Source organism: Tamandua tetradactyla, chromosome 6 (assembly GCF_023851605.1).
Source record: "Tamandua tetradactyla isolate mTamTet1 chromosome 6, mTamTet1.pri, whole genome shotgun sequence".
NCBI classification, from domain to species: domain Eukaryota; kingdom Metazoa; phylum Chordata; class Mammalia; order Pilosa; family Myrmecophagidae; genus Tamandua; species Tamandua tetradactyla.
Window position 1 is genome coordinate 61,621,302 of NC_135332.1, and position 22,489 is coordinate 61,643,790.

Consider the following 22,489-nt stretch of genomic DNA (forward strand, 5'->3'; position numbering starts at 1 on the left):
ATGGGAATAGCCATTCTTCCCCTCCCCCTTCTCCCAAACCTCTCCCGTTGGGTGAGGACAGTGGAAGGAGAGTTTTTGTTCTTTTGAGGGGCTACTTAGGTGTTTAGGTAGGGCCAGTAAGTACACATGGGGACTCTTTATATTAACCACTAGCCTGACAGAAAACAGGCCTGGGACGTCCAAAGGCAGGGGGCCTTGTCTCTACCCCCACTGTACTCCTGGCCTAATGAAAGGTTCAGTCTTAGCGCCAGAATGTAAATGCAGCTGCCAAAGATGGAGAACTCTAAGGTAATTAGAATCAGGTTCACTTTCTCCGGATGTGAAAGTTTAGGAGCAGAAAAGAATCTCTTTGATATAGATAGCATTCAGAGTAGAGTGCCTTCAGAAGCATTTTGCATGTCTCCCAAAGTATTGGAGGACTCAGGCAGGCTTACCCCCTGCTATTCATTAGGGCTTGGAGGAGGATCTGGGATACCTGGTGGGTGACTGTCTCCTGGCAGCTGCCTTCCTGTCCTACATGGGACCCTTCCTGACCAACTACCGGGATGAGATTGTCAACCAAATCTGGATCAGGAAGGTGAGAGGAGGCTCAAGTTTGATTAGTGGAATCTTCGGCCTCTGGGACCAGAGCTTGGGGATAACAAGAGATATGGGAAGGGGCAGGGCTGCTGAACTCAGATATTCAGGCTGACATTTGGGGTTTGCTCTTCCCTGACCCAGATATGGGAACTGCAGGTTCCTTGTTCACCTCGCTTCACCTTTGACAGCTTCCTGTCCAACCCTACCAAAGTTCGGGACTGGAACATCCAAGGGTTGCCCTCGGATGCCTTCTCCACGGAGAACGGCATCATTGTCACCCGGGGCAACAGGTAAGGATGCTGCTGAGAGCAAGGGGCAAAGTAAGAGCAAGGTCTGTCTTCTAACTGGTGCATCCCCTTCAGGTGGGCACTAATGATTGATCCTCAAGCTCAGGCCCTGAAATGGATTAAGAACATGGAAGGAAGCCAGGTACAAGTTGGGGGATAGGCATTGGCCCCTTGGCAGAATCACTTCCCAGGCCTTCTCTCTTCCTGAGGCCCTACCCTTAGGCCATTTACCCTGAAACGTTTCTCCCATCTTTTTGCCTTGCTCTCTCAGGGTCTAAGGATCATCGATCTGCAGATGAGCGATTACCTTCGGATTCTAGAAAACGCCATCCAGTTTGGATACCCAGTGCTACTACAGAATGTGCAGGAATACCTGGACCCCACGCTCAACCCTGTGCTCAACAAATCTGTAGCTCGAATTGGTCAGGGCCCAGGCTTATTGTGGGGTGGGGACAGGTCTTGGAGACCAGCTAGTAGAATGCTGGCAAGAAAAGTGCTGGTTCTTCGCCCATGCCCTCAGCTTACCTGCCGCTACATTAGGCAGGCCTGTGTTGGGACATTAGAGCAGGCTGAGCCACTGCCCCTGGATGCAGGTCGGGGAAGGGGCCAGTCTACACCTGACCACGTGGGTCTTCTCCCTTAACTCTCCCGGGGTTGCAGGTGGCAGGCTGCTGATGCGCATCGGAGATAAGGAGGTGGAATACAACCCCAGTTTCCGTTTCTATATCACCACCAAGCTCTCCAACCCCCACTACAGCCCAGAGACCTCAGCCAAGACCACCATTGTCAACTTTGCAGTTAAAGAACAGGTGGATGGGGCTGATGCCTGGACTGTGCTTGGGTGAAGCAGGAAGGACTGTAGAGTTGGGAAGGATTGAGGAAGAGGCTAAGCATGTGTTGGGTTAATTGTATTAGCGATGGGGGCTTGGGAGATAGAAAGGGTCAAAGTAGCAGGACTTTCTCCATGAGTCCCGGTGCTCCCAGGGGCTGGAGGCCCAACTGCTGGGCATTGTGGTTCGGAAGGAGCGGCCCGAGCTGGAGGAGCAGAAGGATTCGTTAGTCATCAACATTGCTGTTGGCAAAAGGAAGCTCAAAGAGCTGGAGGATGAGATCCTTCGGTGAGACCCCATGTCCATCTACACAGCATCCCATCGACCTATGCCCCAAGAGGCATAACCAGAAACCCAGTGGCCTGATGAAGAGTCCTCACCCCCTCTAGCCCAGTACTCTGGTGTCCCTTTATCCAAGTGCTTCTTGGCTCCCCACCCCCACCCAGACTGCTGAATGAGGCCACAGGCTCCCTGCTAGATGACTTGCAGCTGGTGAACACCCTGCAGAGCTCCAAGATGACAGCCATCGAGGTGACTGAGCAGCTGGAGAACAGTGAAACCACGGAGATTAACATTGATTTGGCCCGCGAGGTGAGCGCCCGTGCCCCCCAACCCTGAGTTCAACCAGCTGTCAGGAAGCATCCAGAGTCCTCTTGGCTGCAGGCCCCTCCCCTCCCCGAGCCCCTGCTCTTTGCTGCAGCCCAGTGTGGCACTGACTCTGCCCTGCCTGCAGGCTTACCGCCCGTGTGCACAGAGGGCGTCAGTACTCTTCTTCGTGCTCAATGACATGGGCCGCATCGACCCCATGTACCAGTTCTCACTGGATGCCTACATCGGCCTCTTCATCCTCAGCATTGACAAGAGCCACCGCAGCAATAAGCTGGAGGACCGCATCGACTACCTGAACGAGTACCACACCTACGCCGTGTACAGGTCCGTGGGTTCTTCCCCCGAGGGGCAGGAGGCGCAGTGACCCAGTTCTGATGCTGGCTCTTCCTGCTCCCTCTGCCTTGGCACTTTCCCTCGCTGCCATCACTGGTCCACTGCTTCCCACAGTGCCCCTTCCCTGGGCACCTCTCAACCCATGAGCTGATCAGTACCGACTGTATATCGTTCTCTCTCCCGTGAGCAGGGGACTTGTATATACAACTGTCTCCCAGACCAGCGCTTCTCAAACATCACACAGACACAGGGCACCTTGTTCAAATGCAGATTTGCATTCAGGAGGTCTGGGGTGGGGCCTGAGATTCTGCATTTCTAACTAGCTCCCAGGAGATGCTGATGCTGCTGGTCCATGAACCATACTTTGAGTTACAAAGATACTCACGTTCTCCACGTGGAAATCCCACTGAACCCCACCCACCCCCCGCTGCTCTAAATTTGACTTGTTTCATATCCAACCCATTTTCTTCCATCTTCCTTTGGGGTCTTCATCCATGAATGGCACCAACACCCAATACCCCATCACCTAAGCCAAAAATTGGGAGATTGTCTTGACTTTTCCCTCTCCCTTACCTCTCCAGTCAGTTACCAAGTTTTGCTCATAAGTGTTTCTCCAGCCCGTTCCCTCCACATTCTCTCCACTGCCAGGACTGCACTTTAGTTCAGAACTTCATGGTCTTGTTCCTGAGTTGCACAATGGTCCCTGCACAGGCCATCCTGCCTCCGATCTGTCCTCCTGCTGCCGCTGGAGTGAGTCTTCTAGACACACACATCTTATCCGTCTCAAGCTCCTGAGTGGTTGTCTCGTCTCCAGTGGCCCACAAAGCCGTCTGGGACCTCCCGGACCTGGCCGCTGCCTGCCTCCCCTGCCACCTCCCACTGGCTGCCTAGGCCACGCTGACTACCCTACACTACAGGCTGTCCTCGCCTCCCTGCTTGAGCCTCTGCTGTGACCTCAGCCTGCAGCACTCTCCCTCTCTTCCTCTTCCACCTCACTGGATCACTCCTCTGCACTTTGGCATCAACTCCTCTCAGAAACTGTCCCTGAGTCCCCCAGGCAGAGCTTGGCGCCCCTGTCCTCTGTTCCCTTGATACCATGGCTACCCCTTTAAAGGTCTCAGCAGACATCATACTTGGCGGCTCCTATGCCATCCTACTCTGCCATGATTTCCTCAGCAACAGGCTGTGGCTTATTCATCTCTGTATTTTTAGAACCTAGCCAAGTGCCTGGCACATAGTAGGGGGTCCAATCACAAGTGTGTGTGTGTTTTAATGGAACTGAATGAATAATTACCAGGAACTCTGGGAAAACCACTTCCTCTTTCTGGGTCCCGTGAGTGCTTAGCTGACGCTAGAAAGTTTGGATTAGATGATGACTGAGGATTTCTTCTACCTGAGGCTCTCTGACTGTGTGCTCTTCACTCAGCAAGCATTCATCTTGAGCATCCCACCTCCTCCATCTGCTCTGTCTCCTTCTAGATATACCTGCCGCACCCTTTTTGAGCGCCACAAGCTACTATTCAGTTTTCAAATGTGTGCCAAAATCCTGGAGACTTCTGGCAAACTCAACATGGACGAGTATAACTTCTTTCTTCGTGGGGGTGTGGTGAGTTGGGCAGAGGGCGTACCCAAATGTGAGGTGGTCAAGGTTGGGGATGTGATCAAGTACAGTCAGGTCTCCAGACCCAATGGGCTGGGCCCAAGGATCCCGCACATGAGTGGCAGAAACCCATGCTGAGAACAAGGGCCTGGCAAGCTTCCTGCAGCTGTGGGGCAGTGACTAGCCACGTGTCCCATGCCCTATTGTAGGCAGGGCTTTGAGGTCCTTCTTACCTGTTACCTACACAATCTTGCCACTTTCTCACCGCCTGCCTAGCTACTCTTTCCCCAGCCTAAATTCCATGGTCACCATTGGAGTCTCTCCAATGTGAGGAGGCATCCTCAGCCCCTTTGCCCTACAGTATGCAATTTTTAAAAATCCATGGAACTACATTACACACTGGACCCTATGTTAAACTATATTAACTATAGTTACTATTACAATGATAAAAATGGACTTTCATCAATTATAACAAATGTTCCATACCAATGCAAGATGCTAATAATAGGGTGGTATATGGGAATCCTCTATCTTATGTCTGATTGTTCTGTAAACCCACAACTTCTCTAATAAAGAAAAAAAGAAATTCATGATCGTGAACCTCAAGTGGGCCCTTAAAGCTTCTGGACAACCAAACTCCATCGGCCTGGGCCAGTCATTCTTCCACTCTCTTGCAGAACAATTTCATTCCCTTTACCACCTTTGCTTCATCTCTCACCTGGATTTCAACAGTAGCCTCCCATCAGCTTTGCCCTGCCCTCAACCCAGCAACCAGAGAGATGCTTTTAAAAGGGACACCATTCTGACAGCTACCCCCCTATACACATCCACACGGATGCCCTCTCCCACTGCTCTCCTCCTTTCTCCACTCTCACCGCACAGGTCTCCTTGCTGTCCTAAAAAATGCAGGCATGTTGCATGGCAGAGTCTTTGCAGTCCTCTGCATGTCCCTCTGCCGAAAACTGTTCCCCCAGATATCCCCTGGGCCCTCCTTCTCACCTCCTTCAAGTCTTGATTCAAATCTCCCCTCAAGGAGACCTCCTTGACCTTCTTAGTTATTACTCCAAACTACCCTCCAGCACTTCCCATCTCCCTTTCTCTGCTGGATTTTTTTCTAATTTTCCAAGCGCTGTCATCTTCTAACATACTGGTTAATTTATTTATTTGCTTTGGTTTGGGTTCTGGGGAAAATAAACTCCTCAAGGGTAGAAATATTTGCCCTTTTGTTCAGTGATGTGTCCCAGGTGCGTAAAACAATAAATGCTGTTTAAAAGAATAAGTGAGTGAATGAACAAAGTTGTTATATCACTGAAGGTGAGGCAACCAGCTAAAGTCCTGAGAGTCTGAGACATCTGCACAATTTTTACCAGACAACCACCAGAGGGCGCCAGCTTCCTAAATTTGAACTGGGTCAGAGAATCCTAGACCCTCACATTTATTTCCCCCAATAAAGATGAATTCCGACCCATCCCAGACACCTAAGATTCACTCTGTCATCTCTGATTCGCTCTATTTAATATAATAGCTATCTTGGCTCTCCCACCCTAAAAATAATAATAATAATAAAACTCTTTTGAGACATTCCCAGGCAATCCCTTTCCTTTCCTTTTCCCCTTAGGTCCTGGACAGGGAGGGCCAAATGGACAACCCATGTACTAGCTGGCTTGCAGATGCATACTGGGATAATATCACAGAGTTGGACAAATTGACCAACTTCCATGGACTCATGAACTCCTTTGAACAGTATCCTCGTGATTGGCACCTGTGGTATACCAACGCTGCTCCAGAGAGGGCCATGCTGCCAGGTACCCAGGCCTTGGAGCCTGCCCTTCCCCTGTCTTTCTCTTTCCCCCCATTCAGTCCATGTGCTCCCTTCCATTTATTCTTTTTTTTTTTTAACATGGGCAGGAACCGGGAATTGAACCCGGTCCTCTGACATAGCAGGTGAGCATTTTTGCCTGCTGAGCCACCGTGGCCTGCCCCCTTCCATTTATTCTTGATCGCCTCTCCCAAGCTCCCCTCAGTGCATCTACCTCCTGGCCCCGAAGAGCATCCCCTGAAGATGCCCCTTTATTTGGAGTCCCTGCTCTTCCAGGCTCACTTTCTTTACGATGATTCAACCCTTCCCCAGGTGAGTGGGAGAATGCCTGCAATGAAATGCAACGGATGCTGATTGTTCGCTCCCTACGCCAGGACCGTGTGTCATTCTGTGTCACCTCCTTCATTGTCTCCAACCTTGGCTCCCGCTTCATTGAGCCTCCCGTGCTAAACATGAAGTTGGTCAGTGGCTTGGCTCCCTGCCCATGTGGTGCCTGGGTCCATCCTGCTTCCATCTCCCACATGCATGTGCTCACTTTGTCTCCCCCACTTGGTTATGGGGCCTTCTGCCTGAGGCCAGATACTATGCTTCTGACAGGTGGTAGAGGATTCAACCCCACGAACCCCACTTGTATTCATCCTCTCGCCGGGTGTGGACCCCACCAGCGCCTTGCTGCAGCTGGCAGAGCACACAGGCATGGCCCAGCGCTTCCATGCCCTGTCCCTGGGCCAAGGCCAGGCCCCCATCGCGGCTCGGCTTCTCAGAGATGGTGTGACTCAGGGTCAGTGTCCAGACCTGCTCTCCTGCCCCCATTCCTGGCCCTAGTTCGACTCCCCAACACCTCCAACAACTCAATCACATTACTGTAACTGCAGCTCCCACGTCCCCAGACAGGCCCAGCAGTGGGAAGCCTGAGCATTTCGATCTCCTTTCTTCCCACCAGGTAGAAAGTATGGGGATAGATGGGACTTAGGGAATGATTCCCATTGAACCCAGCATCTCCTTGCAGGACACTGGGTGTTCCTGGCTAACTGCCACCTGTCACTGTCTTGGATGCCTAATCTGGACAAACTGGTGGAACAACTGCAGGTGGAGGATCCTCATCCTTCCTTCCGCCTCTGGCTCAGCTCCAGCCCCCACCCAGGCTTCCCGATCTCCATCCTGCAGGCCAGCATCAAGATGACCACAGAACCACCGAAGGTATGGGCACCTGTGCAAATAGCCAGCCAGCATCAATAGGCCCTCTGGTCTGTCTTTCCTCCTGTTAGCATCAGGAGGTCTCCTCTACCTTAACACACACATATTTTGTTTGATTATATTGTCCCTTAAGAAATTCCAGCTCATTTCTCTCCTCTTAATACTAAACTCTTAGAACATAGTAGTAGTAATAATAATAGTTAACACTTCTTGAGCGATTATTCCATGCCAGGGAGTAAGTGCTTTATGTTTATTAACTCATTTAATCCACACACACACATACACATAAATTCTATCAGGTAAGTATTACTATTACTTGATTTTATGTATAAGGAAACTGAGGCACAGAAAGAATAAAAACAGTCCAGTGCTAGAATTTGAGTAATTGGGATTCCATTTTTCTCTTAACCATTGAACCTTCCTGCCTGTCAATATTTTCTTACATTCTCTCCCTAACGTCATGCTTTCTGAACTCCCAGCTTCTGTCTTTTTCCTTCTCTCTGATTCTATTGATATTTTTATCACCAACATTACAAGGTCACCAATTAATGTAATAATATTGATCCTTTAAAATCTGATTATATCACACTACACCTCACCCTCTTGCCCCTGCTTAAAGTACTTTGGTAGCTTCTCAATGCTCTTAGTATAGAGATCAAAATCCTTATTACAATGGCCTGCATGGGGCACCTTCCCAGCTTCATCTCTTGTTGCTCTCCCCTTCACTTTCTTTGCTCAAACTACATTAGCTTGTCTTGCTTTTTGTTCCTTGAATAGGGCCTCACCCCTCCTGCCCCAGAGCTTTGCACATGCAACTCCTCTTCCTTCTTCCCCACCCTGTCCTTTGCCTTTCAGGTCTCAGTCCAAACTTCACTTCCTTGGGAGGCCACTTACCTCCATATCATGGTCAACACCCCAGTAACAATCTCTCATAGAGCCATTTACCTCTCCTTATTGCACTTTCTGCTACTGTTAACATTACATATATTAGTGTGATTTGTTTTGTTTTGTTTTTGTTTTTAATTTTATTATGGTAACATCTAGACAACACAAAATTTCCTATTTTTACCACTTTCAATTCAGCAGTATCAATTATATTCACAATGCTATGCTACCATCACCATCATCCATGACCAAACTTTCCCATCATCCCAAACAGAAAGTCTGTATTTGTGTGGTTTTGATTAATATCAGTCTTATTTTCTTGACTGTAAGCTCCAGAAGGGCCGAAGCCATGTCTATTTATTTTATTTATTTATTTTTTTTGGCTTACCAAAAAAAGCAGGTGGCAGTTAGCCAGGAACACCCAGTGTCCTGCAAGGAGATGCTGGGTTCAATGGGAATCATTCCCTAAGTCCCATCTATCCCCATACTTTCTACCTGGTGGGAAGAAAGGAGATCGAAATGCTCAGGCTTCCCACTGCTGGGCCTGTCTGGGGACGTGGGAGCTGCAGTTACAGTAATGTGATTGAGTTGTTGGAGGTGTTGGGGAGTCGAACTAGGGCCAGGAATGGGGGCAGGAGAGCAGGTCTGTGACTAGCACAGAGACCAGCATATTGTAGGTGCTCAACAAATAAGTGTTGTTGAGTGCCTGAATGAATGCATATGTATATAAATGAATGAATGAATGTCTCTCATTATTTTCAGTCCTCCTGGACCACCTTGTGGCAGTTGACACAGCTAGCCCTCCCTTTCCCCAGCTGCCCTGACACTATACTCCCACTTCTCCCTTTGTCTCTTGTCACATCATTCATTACTTCTGTGTTTCTTTCTCCTCTTGGCCTATAGTCTTATCCCAAGACTTAGTCCCTGACCTCCAGTTTTTTTCACTCTATATTACCTCCTATATTTCCTCTACCTTCCACACCTTTATGCAGAAATTGTTCTTTTCATGATTTCAACTCCAATTCCCATCTCTGGCTCCAGTATTAAAGTCAGTTCCAAGTCTGAATTGACATCTAGTTACAAAGCATTTCTTCTTGTCACACCATCACCTTAATTCTACACATTCAAAACAAGCCATCAATGCACTTACCCCGCTCAAAAAAAAAAAAAAATTCAACAAATGGTGCCGCAATAATGGGATACTCACATGGAAAAAGAATGAGATGTGACCCCACCACACAGCATACCAGAGAAAAAAGAAAACAAAACAAGCCATCAGCTCCTTCACCACAGATTGTCTTCTCATCCTGTTTTTGTTAATGGCACCACTATATATTTTAAATTATGTTTAAAGTTAGCTTTTATTTACCATTATTTTTCTCTGCCAACACAGCCCTTTTTAAAATGTGAAGCAGTCCAGAAATGTGACCCCATATAGCAGAAAACTTTGCTTTCACTTATTTAAGCAGCTTTTTTTTTTCCCCTTCTAAGACAGGGGTGCGCCTTGGTAGCTAGAGGGCCCTTTGTTTGTTGAGCATTCCGTGTTGGGTAGGGGTATGTGAGTTTGGAGGTAGGCGCTATTTAGTTCTTCAGAAAAAATGTGGGAGGTGATGATGAATCTGAGGGGAGAGGAGAGAGAGAGAAGAATCTGAGATGACGGCTCTGCAATGGGGAAGTCCCATGGGGGGAGGGCCTTCTGTCCTGCCCAGTCCTTGGAGAGACATCTGTGAACTGCTGCTGGCTGATGTTGCAGATGGGTAACTGTAGTAAATTGGATTTCTTTTGGAAGCTAACAAGGAAGCAAATATTTTTAAATGTTTTATTTGAAAGGAATTTTACACTTACAGAAACTATAATAAGAATTGTACAAAGAATACCCACACACCCATCACCCAGAGTCACCCGTTGTTAATACTTTGTCCCATTTGCGTCATCATCTGATCTCTCTTTCGCTATACATGTGCACACACACACACTTTTCCTGACCCATTTGAGAGTAAATTGCATACATTATCGCTCTTTATTCCTAAATACTTCAGTGTATTTTGTTGTAAAGGGCCCAATCCTAAGAATATGGATATTCTCTTATATAATTGCAGTAGCATTGTCAATTTCAGTAAATTTAGCATTGATACAATAGTTGTATCTAATCTATCATACATGTTCCCATTTTGTCAAGTGACCCAATAATATCCTCTATAACATTCTATCCACAATACAGGAGCCATTCTAGAATCAGACACTGCAATTTGGTTATCCTGTGAAAAAAGCCAATTTTGGCATCAAGATAAAATCAACCCAAATAGTTAGGAAGAGAGTTGTTCATCTGAGTTTTATATCAAATAGGAAAGGAGGAAAGGACCCCATAATCACAGCTCCAGTTGTCAGTTTAGGGTATGTCCTGGAATATATTCTTGGATCACGGTCTTCAAAATTCCACTCTTTTAAAGGATTAATTATTAAGTAGATGCAAAAGAGTATTTATAGGTCCCACCAGATCAAGCTAGCAGAGTGAGACGCTCCAGGGCTGTGTTCTTCCACAAAAGCTTTGACTATCCAGCAAGAACCAGCAGAAACATCTTTCTGGAAGCTCCAAAAAAAGTTAAAGGACTACAATAACAGGATGAGCAATAAATCAAGAAAAAGGCTACTCAAAAGCAGTAAGATCTCGCGGTGCCTTAGCTGACTCCTTCCCAGCCTTCAATAGCCCATGCTCCTGGTGTGGGTCCCTGGTTCCAGGTCCAGAGGGAGCAGAATAACCCTTGTCATACTGGGGGCATGTATATCTGGCTCAGTCTGTTTGGTGATGGCCTGACAGACTTGCTGTTCTAGAACTTGCCCTACATGTGGAAGGCAGCTCATTGAGCTCTCCTATAGAATGCTACCTAGGGCAAAGGATTGCTGGCTAGAGAATGCTGGGACTGTGAGGAAACTGTTTCCTAAGGAAGAGAGGGATATTTGGAATTGTTTAAATCAGGGAATTCTTAGGGATAACTGGGCAAAATTCATGCACAGAGAGGACTAGAGAGGCCCCTATGCCTTGGCCTGGAGCTGTTCTCTAAACTCACTGTATGGATAAGCTCTGAAGGAGAACACTCATACAGGTCAATATGCAAAAACTAGAAAAAGTGTTTCCTTTTTTCAACCTTTTAAAAATTATTACTTTTTGTTAGCTTCGGGCATTTGAGGAAAGCTCTATCATATCACTCGCTGTATACAAGCTTAAGGAATAGATAACTCTGAGTCTAAATTCCAGTGAAATGTCCAGGTTCTGACAAAAGATTACAAAACATATAGAGAAACAAGAAGTAATGGCTTAGGCAAAGGAAAAGATTAAGGCATCAATGAGGAGGACCAGACCTGGGACATTCCGGACAAAGGGTTCTAAATATCCTCAAAGAGCAAAAGGAAAATATGGACAAAGAACTAAAGAAGATCAGGAAAATGATAGCTGAACACAAAAAGAATGTCAATAGAGAGTGGAAATTATGACAAGGAACCAAACAGAGTGAAGGCCAAGGTAATAGAAATAAAAAATTCCCTAGAGGGGTTCAATAGCAGATTGGAGCTGGCAGGAGAATCAGTGAAGCCCTCCCCATCTCTACATGGGACATGACTCCCAAGGGTGTAAACCTTTCTGGCAATGTGGGGCAGAAATCCTAGAATGAGCATCAAGGAATTGAGAAAACCTTCTTGACTAAAAGGGGGAAGAGAGAAATGAGACAAAATAAAGTGTCAGTGGCTGAGAGATTTCAAACAGAATTGAGAGGTTATCCTGGAGGTTATTCATATGCATTATATAGGTTTCCCCTTTTTAGTCTAAGGTGTATTGGAGAGGCTGGAGGGAAGTACCTGAAACTGTGGAGTTGTGTTCCAGTAGCCATGTTTCTTGAAGATGATTATATAATGATATAGCTTTTGCAATGTGACTGTGTGATTGTGAAAACTTTGTGTCTGATGCTTGTTTCATCTATAGTATGGACAGATGAGTAAAACATACAGATTAAAAAGAAATAAATAATAGGGAGAACAAATGTTAAAAAATAATAATATATGGATACATGGGGAAATGTACATATTGCAAAATATGGACTATGGTTAACAGTAATATTTTAATATTCTTTCATTAACAGCTAACAAATGTACCACACCAATACTATTGGTCAGTGGGTGGGTGGGGGGGGGAGATAAGGTATGGGAGGATTTGGGTTTTATTTTTTATTTTTATTTCCTTTCTGGAGTAATGAAAATGTTCCAAAATTGATCATGGGGATGTAAGCACAACTACATAATGAAACTGTGAGCTAGTGATTGTATACTTCTGATGGTCTGTATGGTGTGTGAGCGTATCTCAATAAAAATGTATTTAAAAAAACCTGAGATGGCGGGACACTGTGGCTCAGCAGGCAGAGTTCTCGCCTGTCATGCTGGAGACCGGGTTTGATTCCCAGTGCCTTTCCATGCAAAAAAAAAAAAAAAAAAAAACACTGAGAACTCAAAGCTTATACTCTAATAAACACAATTTATATTTTTTTTAAAAAGAATCAGTGAACTCGAAGATAAAGACAATTAAAATAATCCATTCTGAGGAGCAGAAAGAGAAAAGAATGAAGAATAGTGAACAGAGCCTGAGGAACCTGTGGGAAACCATCAAGTGTACCAATATACCCATTATGGGAGTCGCAGAAGGAAAAGAAAGAGAAGAAAGAGGCAGAGAGACTATTCAAAGAAATAATGGCTGAAAACTTCCCACATTTAACAAAAGAAATGAATATACACTTCGAAGATGCTCAATAACCTCCAAACAGGAAAATGCAAATAGAGCCACACCCCAGCATATTATTGTCAAACTGTCAAATGCTAAGGAGAGACCTGTGAAAGCCACAAGAGAGAAGCATCTTGTCACATACAAGAGAGCCACAATTAGATTAAATGCTAATTTCTCATCAGAAACCATGAAGGCAAGAAGTCAGTAGGATGACATATTTAAAATACTGAAAGCAAAAAAGTACCGACTAAGAATTCTATATCCAGAAAAACTGTCTTTCAAAGATGAGGGAAGTATTACGACATTCCAAGATAAACAAAAGCTATGGGAGTTCATCGCCACAAGATTGGCCCTACAAGAGAGTTCTGCAGGTTGAAAGGAAAGGACAATACACAATAGTACAAAGCTGTATGAAGAAATAATGATGTCTAGTAGGGAAATAACAGGAGTAAATAGAACTGTCATTACTATTGTATTTTTGGTTTGTAACTCAACTTTTTATATCCTACAGGATCTAAAAAGCAAATGCATAAAATGTGATGAAAAATCAGTGGTTTTGGACTCATAATGTATAAAAACATGTCATTTGTGACAAGAAGTACATAAAGGTGGGGAGCAGAGAGGTATATTTGTATATAATGTTGAAGTTAAGTTGGTATCAAAGCAAAAGAGATTGTAATCGATTTAGGATGTTAAATTTAAGTCCCGTGGTAACCACAAAGAAAATATCAGAAAATATACAAGCTCATAGAGGCAGAAATTAGAGTACAAGTTACCAGGGGTGGTTGGAAGAGGCATGATGCAAAGTGAGTATAGGGTTTCTGTTTGGGGTAAAGGGAATATTCTAGTAATGGATGGTGGCAAGGATATTGCAACACTGTGGATGTGATTAATCCCACTGAATAGTATGCTTGTGAGGTATTAGGATGGGAAGATTTATGCTGTATGTATGTTTCCACAATTCAAAAAAATAAAGAGATTATGACAATTAAATGCAATGCATGATATTGGTTGGGGTCTAAGAATGGAGGAGAAAATGCTCAAAATGCCATTATTGGAACACAGAAAAAATTTTGGAATATAGTATGTGCTCTAGTTTGCTAACTGCCAGAATGCAATATACCAGCAACGTAATGGTGTCCAAAAAGGGGAATTTAATAAGTTGCTAGTTTACAGTTCTAAGGCCAAGAAAATGTCCCAATTAAAGCAAGTCTATAGAAATGTCAATGTCCAATCTAAGGCATCCAGGGAAAGATACCTTGCTTCAAGAAGGCCGATGAAGACTTCCGGGTCAAGATGGTGGCTTAACAACGTGCGCGTTTTAGTTCGTCCTCCAGAACAACTACTAAATAACCAGAAACAGTACAGAACAGCTCCTGGGGCCACGTCAGTGACCAGACACACAGCGTACCCCAGTCTGGACCAGCTGGACCGGCTGCGAGCACCCCCCAGAACCGTGAGTTCCCAAAGCTGCAGTGGCCAGTGCCCCTCCCCCACAGGCTGCTTCCCAGAGGGGAAAGGAAAGGACTTTACCAGCAGCAGGGACTGGGCACAATCAAATGCCAATTGTGGAACTAATTAACAAATTCTGACTACTAAAAATAGGCCCCCAGCTTAGGTGAACCTGATCAAAGTGGAGGTTGCTCATTTTTGCCCCAGCACCAAGGGGGCAGGACTGACTGAAAAAGGGGGGTGGGGGGAAGAAGGAAATAGAGGTTTTTGTGGCTATGTATCTACAAAGGCTTGACTGCCTCTGGATACAGTGGCAGGACTTTTCAGGCTGCAACTGCCCCAGGCATCGGCAGAAGTGAGCTCTTTTGGGGGCTTATCTGGAGCCTGTGCCTTCCCCAGGGGAGGGGTGAAGCCCAACTCAGGTGGAATCCCTCCATCAAGGAATTCAGACACCAGGGCTTGGTAATTTGAAGCCATTAAAACCAGCCTACAACCTCTCCCCTGTCTCCACCACACCCCAGCAGGGAGAGTCTGCCAAAATTAAAGGTACCGCATCATCTTATGCTGGTGGGACCTGCAGTCAGACAAGTGCCACACACAGGGCAGGATAAGAAAAACAGAGTCCAGAGACTTCACAGGAAAGTCTTTCAACCTGCTGGGTCTCACCCTCAGGGAAAACTGATGCAGGTGACTCTTTCCTCCTGATAGGAGGCCAGTTTGGTCTGGGAAAATCTGGCTGGGGTCTATAATATCTAAGTAGACCCTCCTAAGTGTGTGTGTGTGTGTGTGGGGAAGGCACCACACAAGCAGGGCAAGAAACAAGAAAACAAGAACTGAAAAATTCTCCTCTGTTAAACAAAACTTAAGCTAAAGGACCAGATAAAGCTGAACAGACTGTCAAAGAACAGATAGACAACAAATTCACCCAGCAAGAAAACCCTGGATAAAAGAAGTGAAAGCAATCTCCAGAATAAACTAATTAAGGTAATTAAATGCCTAGATGCCAGCAAAAAATAACAAATCACACTAGGAAAATTGAAAATATGGCCCAGTCAAAGGAATAAACCAACAATTCAAATGACATACAGGAGCTGAAACAATTAATTCAGAATGTATGAACAGACATGGAAAACCTCATCAAAAACCAAATCAATGAATTGAGGGAGGATATAAAGAAAGCAAGGAAAGAACAAAAAGAAGAAACTGAAAGTATGAAAAAACAAATCACAGAACTTATGGGAATGAAAGACACAGTAGAAGAGATGAAAAAAACAATGGAAACCTACAATGGTAGATTTCGAGAGACAGAACATAGGATTTCAAAACTGGAGGATGGAACATCTGAAATCCGACAAGAAACAGAAACTATAGGGAAAAAAATGGAAAAATATGAGCAGGGACTCAGGGAATTGAAAGACAATATGAAGCGCACGAATATACGTGTTGTGGGTGTCCCAGAAGGAGAAGAGAAGGGAAAAGGAGGAGAAAAACTAATGGAGGAAATTATCACTGAAAATTTCCCAACTCTTATGAAAGACTTAAAATTACAGATCCAAGAAGTGCAGCATACCACAAAGAGAAAAGATCCAAATAGACATACTCTAAGACATTTAATAATCAGAATGTCAGAGGTCAAAGAGAAGGAGAGGATCTTGAAAGCAGCAAGAGAAAAGCAATCCATCACATACAAGGGAAGCCCAATAAGACTATGCACAGATCTCTCAGCAGAAACCATGGAGGCGAGAAGACAGTGGGATAATATATTTAAATTATTAAAAGAGAAAAACTGCCAACCAAGAATTCTATATCCAGCAAAATTGTCCTTCAAAAATGAGGGAGAAATTAAAACATTTTCAGACAAAAAATCACTGAGAGAATTTGTGACCAAGAGACCAGCTCTGCAAGAAATACTAAAGGGAACACTAGAGACAGATACGAAGACAGAAGAGAGGTGTGGAGAAGAGTATAGAAAGGAAGACTATGAGTGAAGGTAAAAAGAAGGAAAATTAGATATGACCTATAAAATCCAGACGGCAAAATAGTAGAAGAAAGTACTACCCATGCAGTAATAACTCTGAATGTTAATGGATTAAACTCTCCAATCAAAAGACATAGTCTGGCAGAATGGATTAAAAAACAGGACCCATCTATATGCTGTCTGTACTCAAAGGACACGAGGCCAAGGACACAAATGGGTATTTACACACCAATGTTTATAGCAGCATTATTAACAATTACCAAGAGGTGGAAACAGCCAAAATGTCCATCGACAGACAGTTGACTAAACAAACTGTGACATTTACATAAGATGGAATATTATGCAGCTTTAAGACAGAATAAACTTATGAAGTATGTAACAACATGAATGGACCTTAAGGACATTATGCTGAGTGTGATTAGCCAGAAATGCATGGTCTCACTGATATGAACTGACATTAGTGAATAAACTTGGAATATTTCCTTGGTAACAGAGACCATCAGGAGATAGAAATAGGGTAAGATATTGGGTAACTGGAGCTGAAGGGATACAGATTGTGCAACAGGACTGAATATAAAAACTCAGAAATGGACAGCACAATACTACCTAACTGTAATGTAATTATGTTAAAACAATGAATGAAGCTGCATGTGAGAATGACAGAGGGAGGAGGGCTGGGGACATAAATGAAATCAGAAAGAAAGAAAGATGGTAAAGATCGAGATGGTATAATCTAGGAATGCCTAGAGTGTATAATAATAGTGAAATGTACAATGTACAGATTTTAAAAATGTTTTTGCATGAGGAAGAACAAAGGAATGTCATTATTGCAGGGTGCTGAAAATAGATGATAATTAATACTTTAAAATGTCACCTTATGTGTGAGATTAAAGCAAAAAATGTTTATTTGTTACAAAAAAAAAACGCCGATGAAGTTCAGGGTTTCTCAAGTGAGAAGGCACTTGGCGAACACAGTGAAGGTTTCTCTCTCATCAGGAAAGGCACATGGCGAACAGAGGGTCATCTGCTAGCTTTCTCTCCTGGCTTCCTTTTTCATGAAGCTCCCCGGGAGGTGTTTTCCTTCTTTATCTCCAAAGGTCACTGGCTGGTGGACCTGATTCTCATGGCTATGTTGTTCTTCTCTGCTCTTTCTGAATCTCCCACTTTCTCCAAAATGTTTCCTCTTTATAGGATTCCAGTATACTAATCAGACCCACCTGGAATGTCCAGTTTAACACCCACTCTTGAGTGAGTCACATCTCCATGGAGATAATCTAATTAAAGTTTCCAACATAAATTACTAAATAGGGATTAGAAGAAACGGCTGCCTTTACAAAATGGAATTAGGATTAAAACATGACTTTTCTAGGGTACAGACATCCTTTCAAACCGGCACATTATGTAAGTTTTATATCAATGTTAAATTTCTGGAACTTGGATAACTGCACTTAAGGTGATTATATAAGTGAATATCCTTGTTCATAGGGAATGTACATGGAAGTATCATGTGGTTCAAGGAATATGATTGTACAGCCTGCCCAAAAGTAGATAGATAGATTGACAGAAAGATAGATACAACAAAGGTAGCAAAATGTTTAAGTTGGTGGATCTGGGTATCTTGTGGGGATGAGAGTATGTTGGAATTCCCTGTATGGAATTTGTATTAATTTTACAACTGTCCTGTAAGTTTGAAACTATTTCAAAATCAAAAGTTAAAAAAGGAATATTTGTAAAATATATGCATCATATAAAGAATCATGAATCAATGAACACCTGTGTACCCATCATTCTGTTTAAGAAAGAATGTTATTACCGTTTTCTTTGAATTTCTGGTGCACCTCTCCCAAATCCAGTCGCTTTCCCTACTCTTTCAGAAGTAGCTGCTATTCTGAATGCTGTTTGTCTTTTTTTTTATATAATTTTATCATAACTGTTTGTATTGTTAATGGAATCATGATGTATATATATATTTTCATTTGCTATAGTCATTCAATACTATGTGCTTGACACTAATTTGTGCTGTTCTTCACGTTTTGTAAGAGTTATTCATACATTTTAGATCCTAATCCTTTGTCAGTTGTGTGGTTTTTCTTTTTCTTGTCTTCTGGTAAATAGAAATTCTTAATTTTTTTAAGTCAAATTTAGTTATCTTCTTTTTTATTGTTTGTGCCCCTTATGTCCTATTCAAGAAATCTTTACCTACCCCATTCTCCTATATTCGTCTTAAAACATTTATGATTTGACTTTCAGGTTTAGGTCCTCGACACAGTTAGAAATATTTGATTTTTGAGAGTATGGTATGAAATAGAGGATCAATTTTATTTTTTTCTACATAGATGACCAATTCTTTCAGTACCATTCATGAATAAGCCTCTGATTTGCGATGCCTGTTCAGTCTCAAGTCTTGTTTCCATATATGTAAGGGTTTCTGGGCTCTATATTCTGTTAATTTCTGAAGTTGTTTGTCCTGGGTCAATATTATGCTGTCTTAATTCCCATGTAGCTTTATAACTCTCGACAGCTGACAGGTCTTTTTATCTTGTTCTTCAGGAGTGGACTGGCTCTCCTTGGCCTTTTACTCATCAACATAAATTTTAGAATTAGCTTGTCAAGTTCCACAAAAAAATTCCATTAGTCAATTTGGGGGAAACTGACATCTTTAGGATGTTGAGCTAAGCTTTCCAGTCCTTGGATATAGGATGTATCTCCATTTATTCTTTTTTTTTTTTTTTGGCAAGGGCAGGCTCCAGAACATTTATTCTTTATTTCCAAAAAGTTTTATAATTTTCTCTATAAAGATCTGTACTTTTTTTAGATTGATACTTTACATATTTTGATGCTATTAAAAATGACATTTTAAAAAAATCACTTTTTTTTGTTTATTGCTCTATTCAATATTCTTAATTAAAATTTCTCACTACTTCATCATAGGTGAGTGTTCTAGTTTGCTAGCTGCCAGAATGCAATATACCAGAAATGGAATGGCTTTTAAAAGGGGAATTTAATAAGTTGCTAGTTTATAGTTTATCTAAGGCCGATAGAATGTCCCAATTACAACAAGTCTATAGAAATGTCCAATTAAAGGCATCCAGGAAAAGATACCTTGGTTCAAAAAGGCCAGTGAAGTTCAGGGTTTCTCTCTCCAGTGAGAAGGCACATGGCAAACACAGTTACAGTTTCTCAGCTGGAAGGGCACATGGTGAACACGGTGTCACCTGCTAGCTTTCTCTCCTGGCTTCCTGTTTCATGAAGCTTCCCGGGAGGCATTTTCCTTCTTCATCTCCAAAGGTCGCTGGCTTGTGGGCTCTCTGCTTCTCATGGCTGTGTCATTCTTCTCTGCTCTCTCTGAATCTCCCTTTCAACAAAATGTTTCCTCTTTTATAGGACTCCAGAAACTAATCAAGACCCACCCAAATGGGTGGAGACATGTCGTCACCAAATCCAGTTTAACAGCCACTCTTGATTTGGTTAATCTCCAGGGAGATGATCTAATTACATACAGTATTGAATAGGGATTATTCTGCCTTTATGAAATGGGATTTTGATGAAAACATGGCTTTTCTAGGGTATACACATCCTCTCAAACCAGCACAGTGAGTCTTCTCAAAAACCCTGTTTCATCATATCACAGCCTTATTCAAGACAAAGAATAGCTCCATGATGCCTGGTGAATCAAGTCCAAATGGCTCAAACTAACATTTCAAGCCTTGGTATTACATCTCCATCTGTACATGGCCCTTCTAACACCACTTGAGCATTTACACTTGACCTTAGCTAGACTGATCCTCTCCCTTATTCTTCCCTTTGTGCTTTTATTTCTTCACTTTCCTTCATCTCTAGGAAATCAAAGCCTACTTCTCAGCCTAGTCATAGCCTTCTCATTTTTCAGCCTTAGTCTAAATCCCAACTTGTTCATGAAGTCTGATGCATTCGATTACATAGGATTTTCCCCTTGGTGATATACCATGGCCCTTTTAATCTACACTAAACCATTGCCCATAATTCCATACATTTTTGTTCATTAAAAGTTGCATGTATATGTTTTTGTCTTGGTTCATATTTTCTTGCCCTCCCAAATTGAGAACATCATGACTGAGAGGAACGAAAGTGGGGGGACAAGAAAATAAGGCTGCCACTACACCATACAGTGCTTGTGTGTGAATTAGAGAAAGGCACCCAGCCCTGTGAATGAGTGCACACCTGAGCATGTAGATGTAGGCCGGGATTTCAGCCCCCACTTACTCCTTCAACCAGTGCCTTTGTGCAATGAACAACCTGCACAACCGCACATAGTGGTCCTGGAGGCAGGGCTGAGCATGATGCTTCTTACCCCATCTCTTTCATTGTCCCCAGGGCCTAAAGGCCAACATGACTCGTCTTTACCAACTGATGACGGAATCACAGTTTTCCCACTGCTCCAAACCTGCCAAGTACAAGAAGCTGCTGTTTGCGCTCTGCTTCTTCCACTCCGTGTTACTTGAACGCAAAAAGTTCCTGCAGCTTGGCTGGAACATCATCTATGGCTTCAATGACTCCGACTTCGAGGTTTGTGCTAACCGGGGGTGCCTCCCCCAGCCCTCTCTCCTTACACCTCCCACCCCATGACTCCCCTGCAGGAGAAACATAGGCTGCCAAGAACCCTGCATTAAAGTCCCTTTGGAAGAGTTCCTGCGATAACTGTGCGTGGGGCCATGCACAGGTGTCTGAGAACTTGCTGAGCCTTTACCTGGATGAGTACGAGGAGACACCCTGGGACGCACTCAAGTACCTCATTGCTGGTGTCAACTACGGTGGCCACGTCACGGACGACTGGGACCGACGCCTGCTCACCACCTACATCAACGACTATTTCTGTGACCAGACTCTTTCAGTGCCCTCCTACCGGTGAGGGCGACGTGGCATTGAATAGGGGCCGAGGGTACAAACAGACCAGGTGGCAGGCCTTGGCCAGCGTTTGAGGAGAGGATGTGAGACTGGGGGAAGGTAGACTTTGTGAGACAGGGATGGGGACTGAGAGCAGGGCCGTGCCTTCGGACTGGGGTCTTGACTGACACTGAAGCCCCAGCATCTGTACAATGTGGCGATAACTGTGCTGTGGCTTCCCAGGTTATCAGTACTGGAGACTTATTTCGTCCCCAAGGATGGGAGCCTGGCCTCTTACAAGGAGTACATCAGCATGTTACCTGGCATGGACCCCCCTGAGGCCTTTGGCCAGCACCCCAATGCCGATGTGGCCTCCCAGATCACCGAGGCCCGAACTCTCTTTGAAACTCTGCTTTCCCTGCAACCCCAGATTACACCCACCAGGGCTGGAGGCCAGAGCCGGGAGGAGAAGGTAAGAACAAACAGATGCCTTAGGGGAGAGAAAGTAATGAGGAAATGAAGTCTGCATTCAGGAAGTTCCTTCTTCCTCAGGTCCTTGAGTTGGCCAGCGACGTGAAGCAGAAGATCCCTGAAATGATTGACTATGAGGGGACCCGCAAACTGCTGGCTCTGGACCCCTCCCCTCTCAATGTGGTCCTTCTGCAGGAGATCCAGAGATACAATAAGCTTATGAACACGATCCTGTAAGATGGAGAGGGGCTCTGAAGAATGTGGGGAGGGGACAAGGGAAAGGCCTTCACTCCCTGCCTGAGATGTTCTCTCTGGCCCCCATCTCTAAACACCCGCCTCATCCTGCCCAGGTTCTCTCTGACAGAACTAGAAAAAGGCATCCAGGGCCTCATTGTCATGTCTACAAGCCTGGAAGAGATCTTCAACTGCATCTTTGATGCCCACGTCCCTCCACTCTGGGGAAAGGCAAGGTTACCCTCCTACAGATCCCACTCCCACTATGAACTCTACTCTCATCCTGCTGCTCATCCCCTCCCCTCAAATCTCCCCACAAGGTTCTAGTGAGGCATGTAACAGCTTTAACGAGCCTGGGTTTCAGAGCCAGGCTCTGCCATTCACTGACTGACTTTCAGCCACTTCCTAGCGTACATACTTACTCAGGGCAGGTTACTGACCTCCCCAAGGAGGATTCAAGAATTCCCAGCACTGTGCATAACATTAATTAGGTGCTTCACTAATGATAATGGGTTAAGATTACCTTAAGTATTGTTATTAATACACAGTTATCTATGCTGTGCTTCTTTCCTGGGAATTGGCTT

General features: G+C 44.2%; 1 protein-coding gene across 3 annotated transcripts in view; it reads left to right on the forward strand.

The window, feature by feature from the left end:
* Positions 1-22,489, forward strand: part of DNAH2 (dynein axonemal heavy chain 2) — a 108,202-nt gene that overhangs the window by 84,381 nt on the left and 1,332 nt on the right. For 2 of the 3 annotated variants that reach the window (XM_077165869.1, XM_077165870.1), the window contains exons 67-84: positions 452-577; positions 721-869; positions 942-1,008; positions 1,138-1,288; positions 1,527-1,675; positions 1,851-1,984; positions 2,143-2,287; positions 2,430-2,629; positions 4,118-4,244; positions 5,857-6,043; positions 6,370-6,518; positions 6,655-6,838; positions 7,067-7,257; positions 20,691-20,882; positions 21,037-21,221; positions 21,444-21,672; positions 21,753-21,904; positions 22,022-22,136. In XM_077165869.1, coding sequence (XP_077021984.1) covers positions 452-577; positions 721-869; positions 942-1,008; positions 1,138-1,288; positions 1,527-1,675; positions 1,851-1,984; positions 2,143-2,287; positions 2,430-2,629; positions 4,118-4,244; positions 5,857-6,043; positions 6,370-6,518; positions 6,655-6,838; positions 7,067-7,257; positions 20,691-20,882; positions 21,037-21,221; positions 21,444-21,672; positions 21,753-21,904; positions 22,022-22,136 — 2,832 coding nt within the window. Of the gene's footprint in view, positions 1-451; positions 578-720; positions 870-941; positions 1,009-1,137; positions 1,289-1,526; positions 1,676-1,850; positions 1,985-2,142; positions 2,288-2,429; positions 2,630-3,286; positions 3,552-4,117; positions 4,245-5,856; positions 6,044-6,369; positions 6,519-6,654; positions 6,839-7,066; positions 7,258-20,690; positions 20,883-21,036; positions 21,222-21,443; positions 21,673-21,752; positions 21,905-22,021; positions 22,137-22,489 lie in introns of those variants that run through there. The other variant, XM_077165871.1, reaches the window with a different exon arrangement.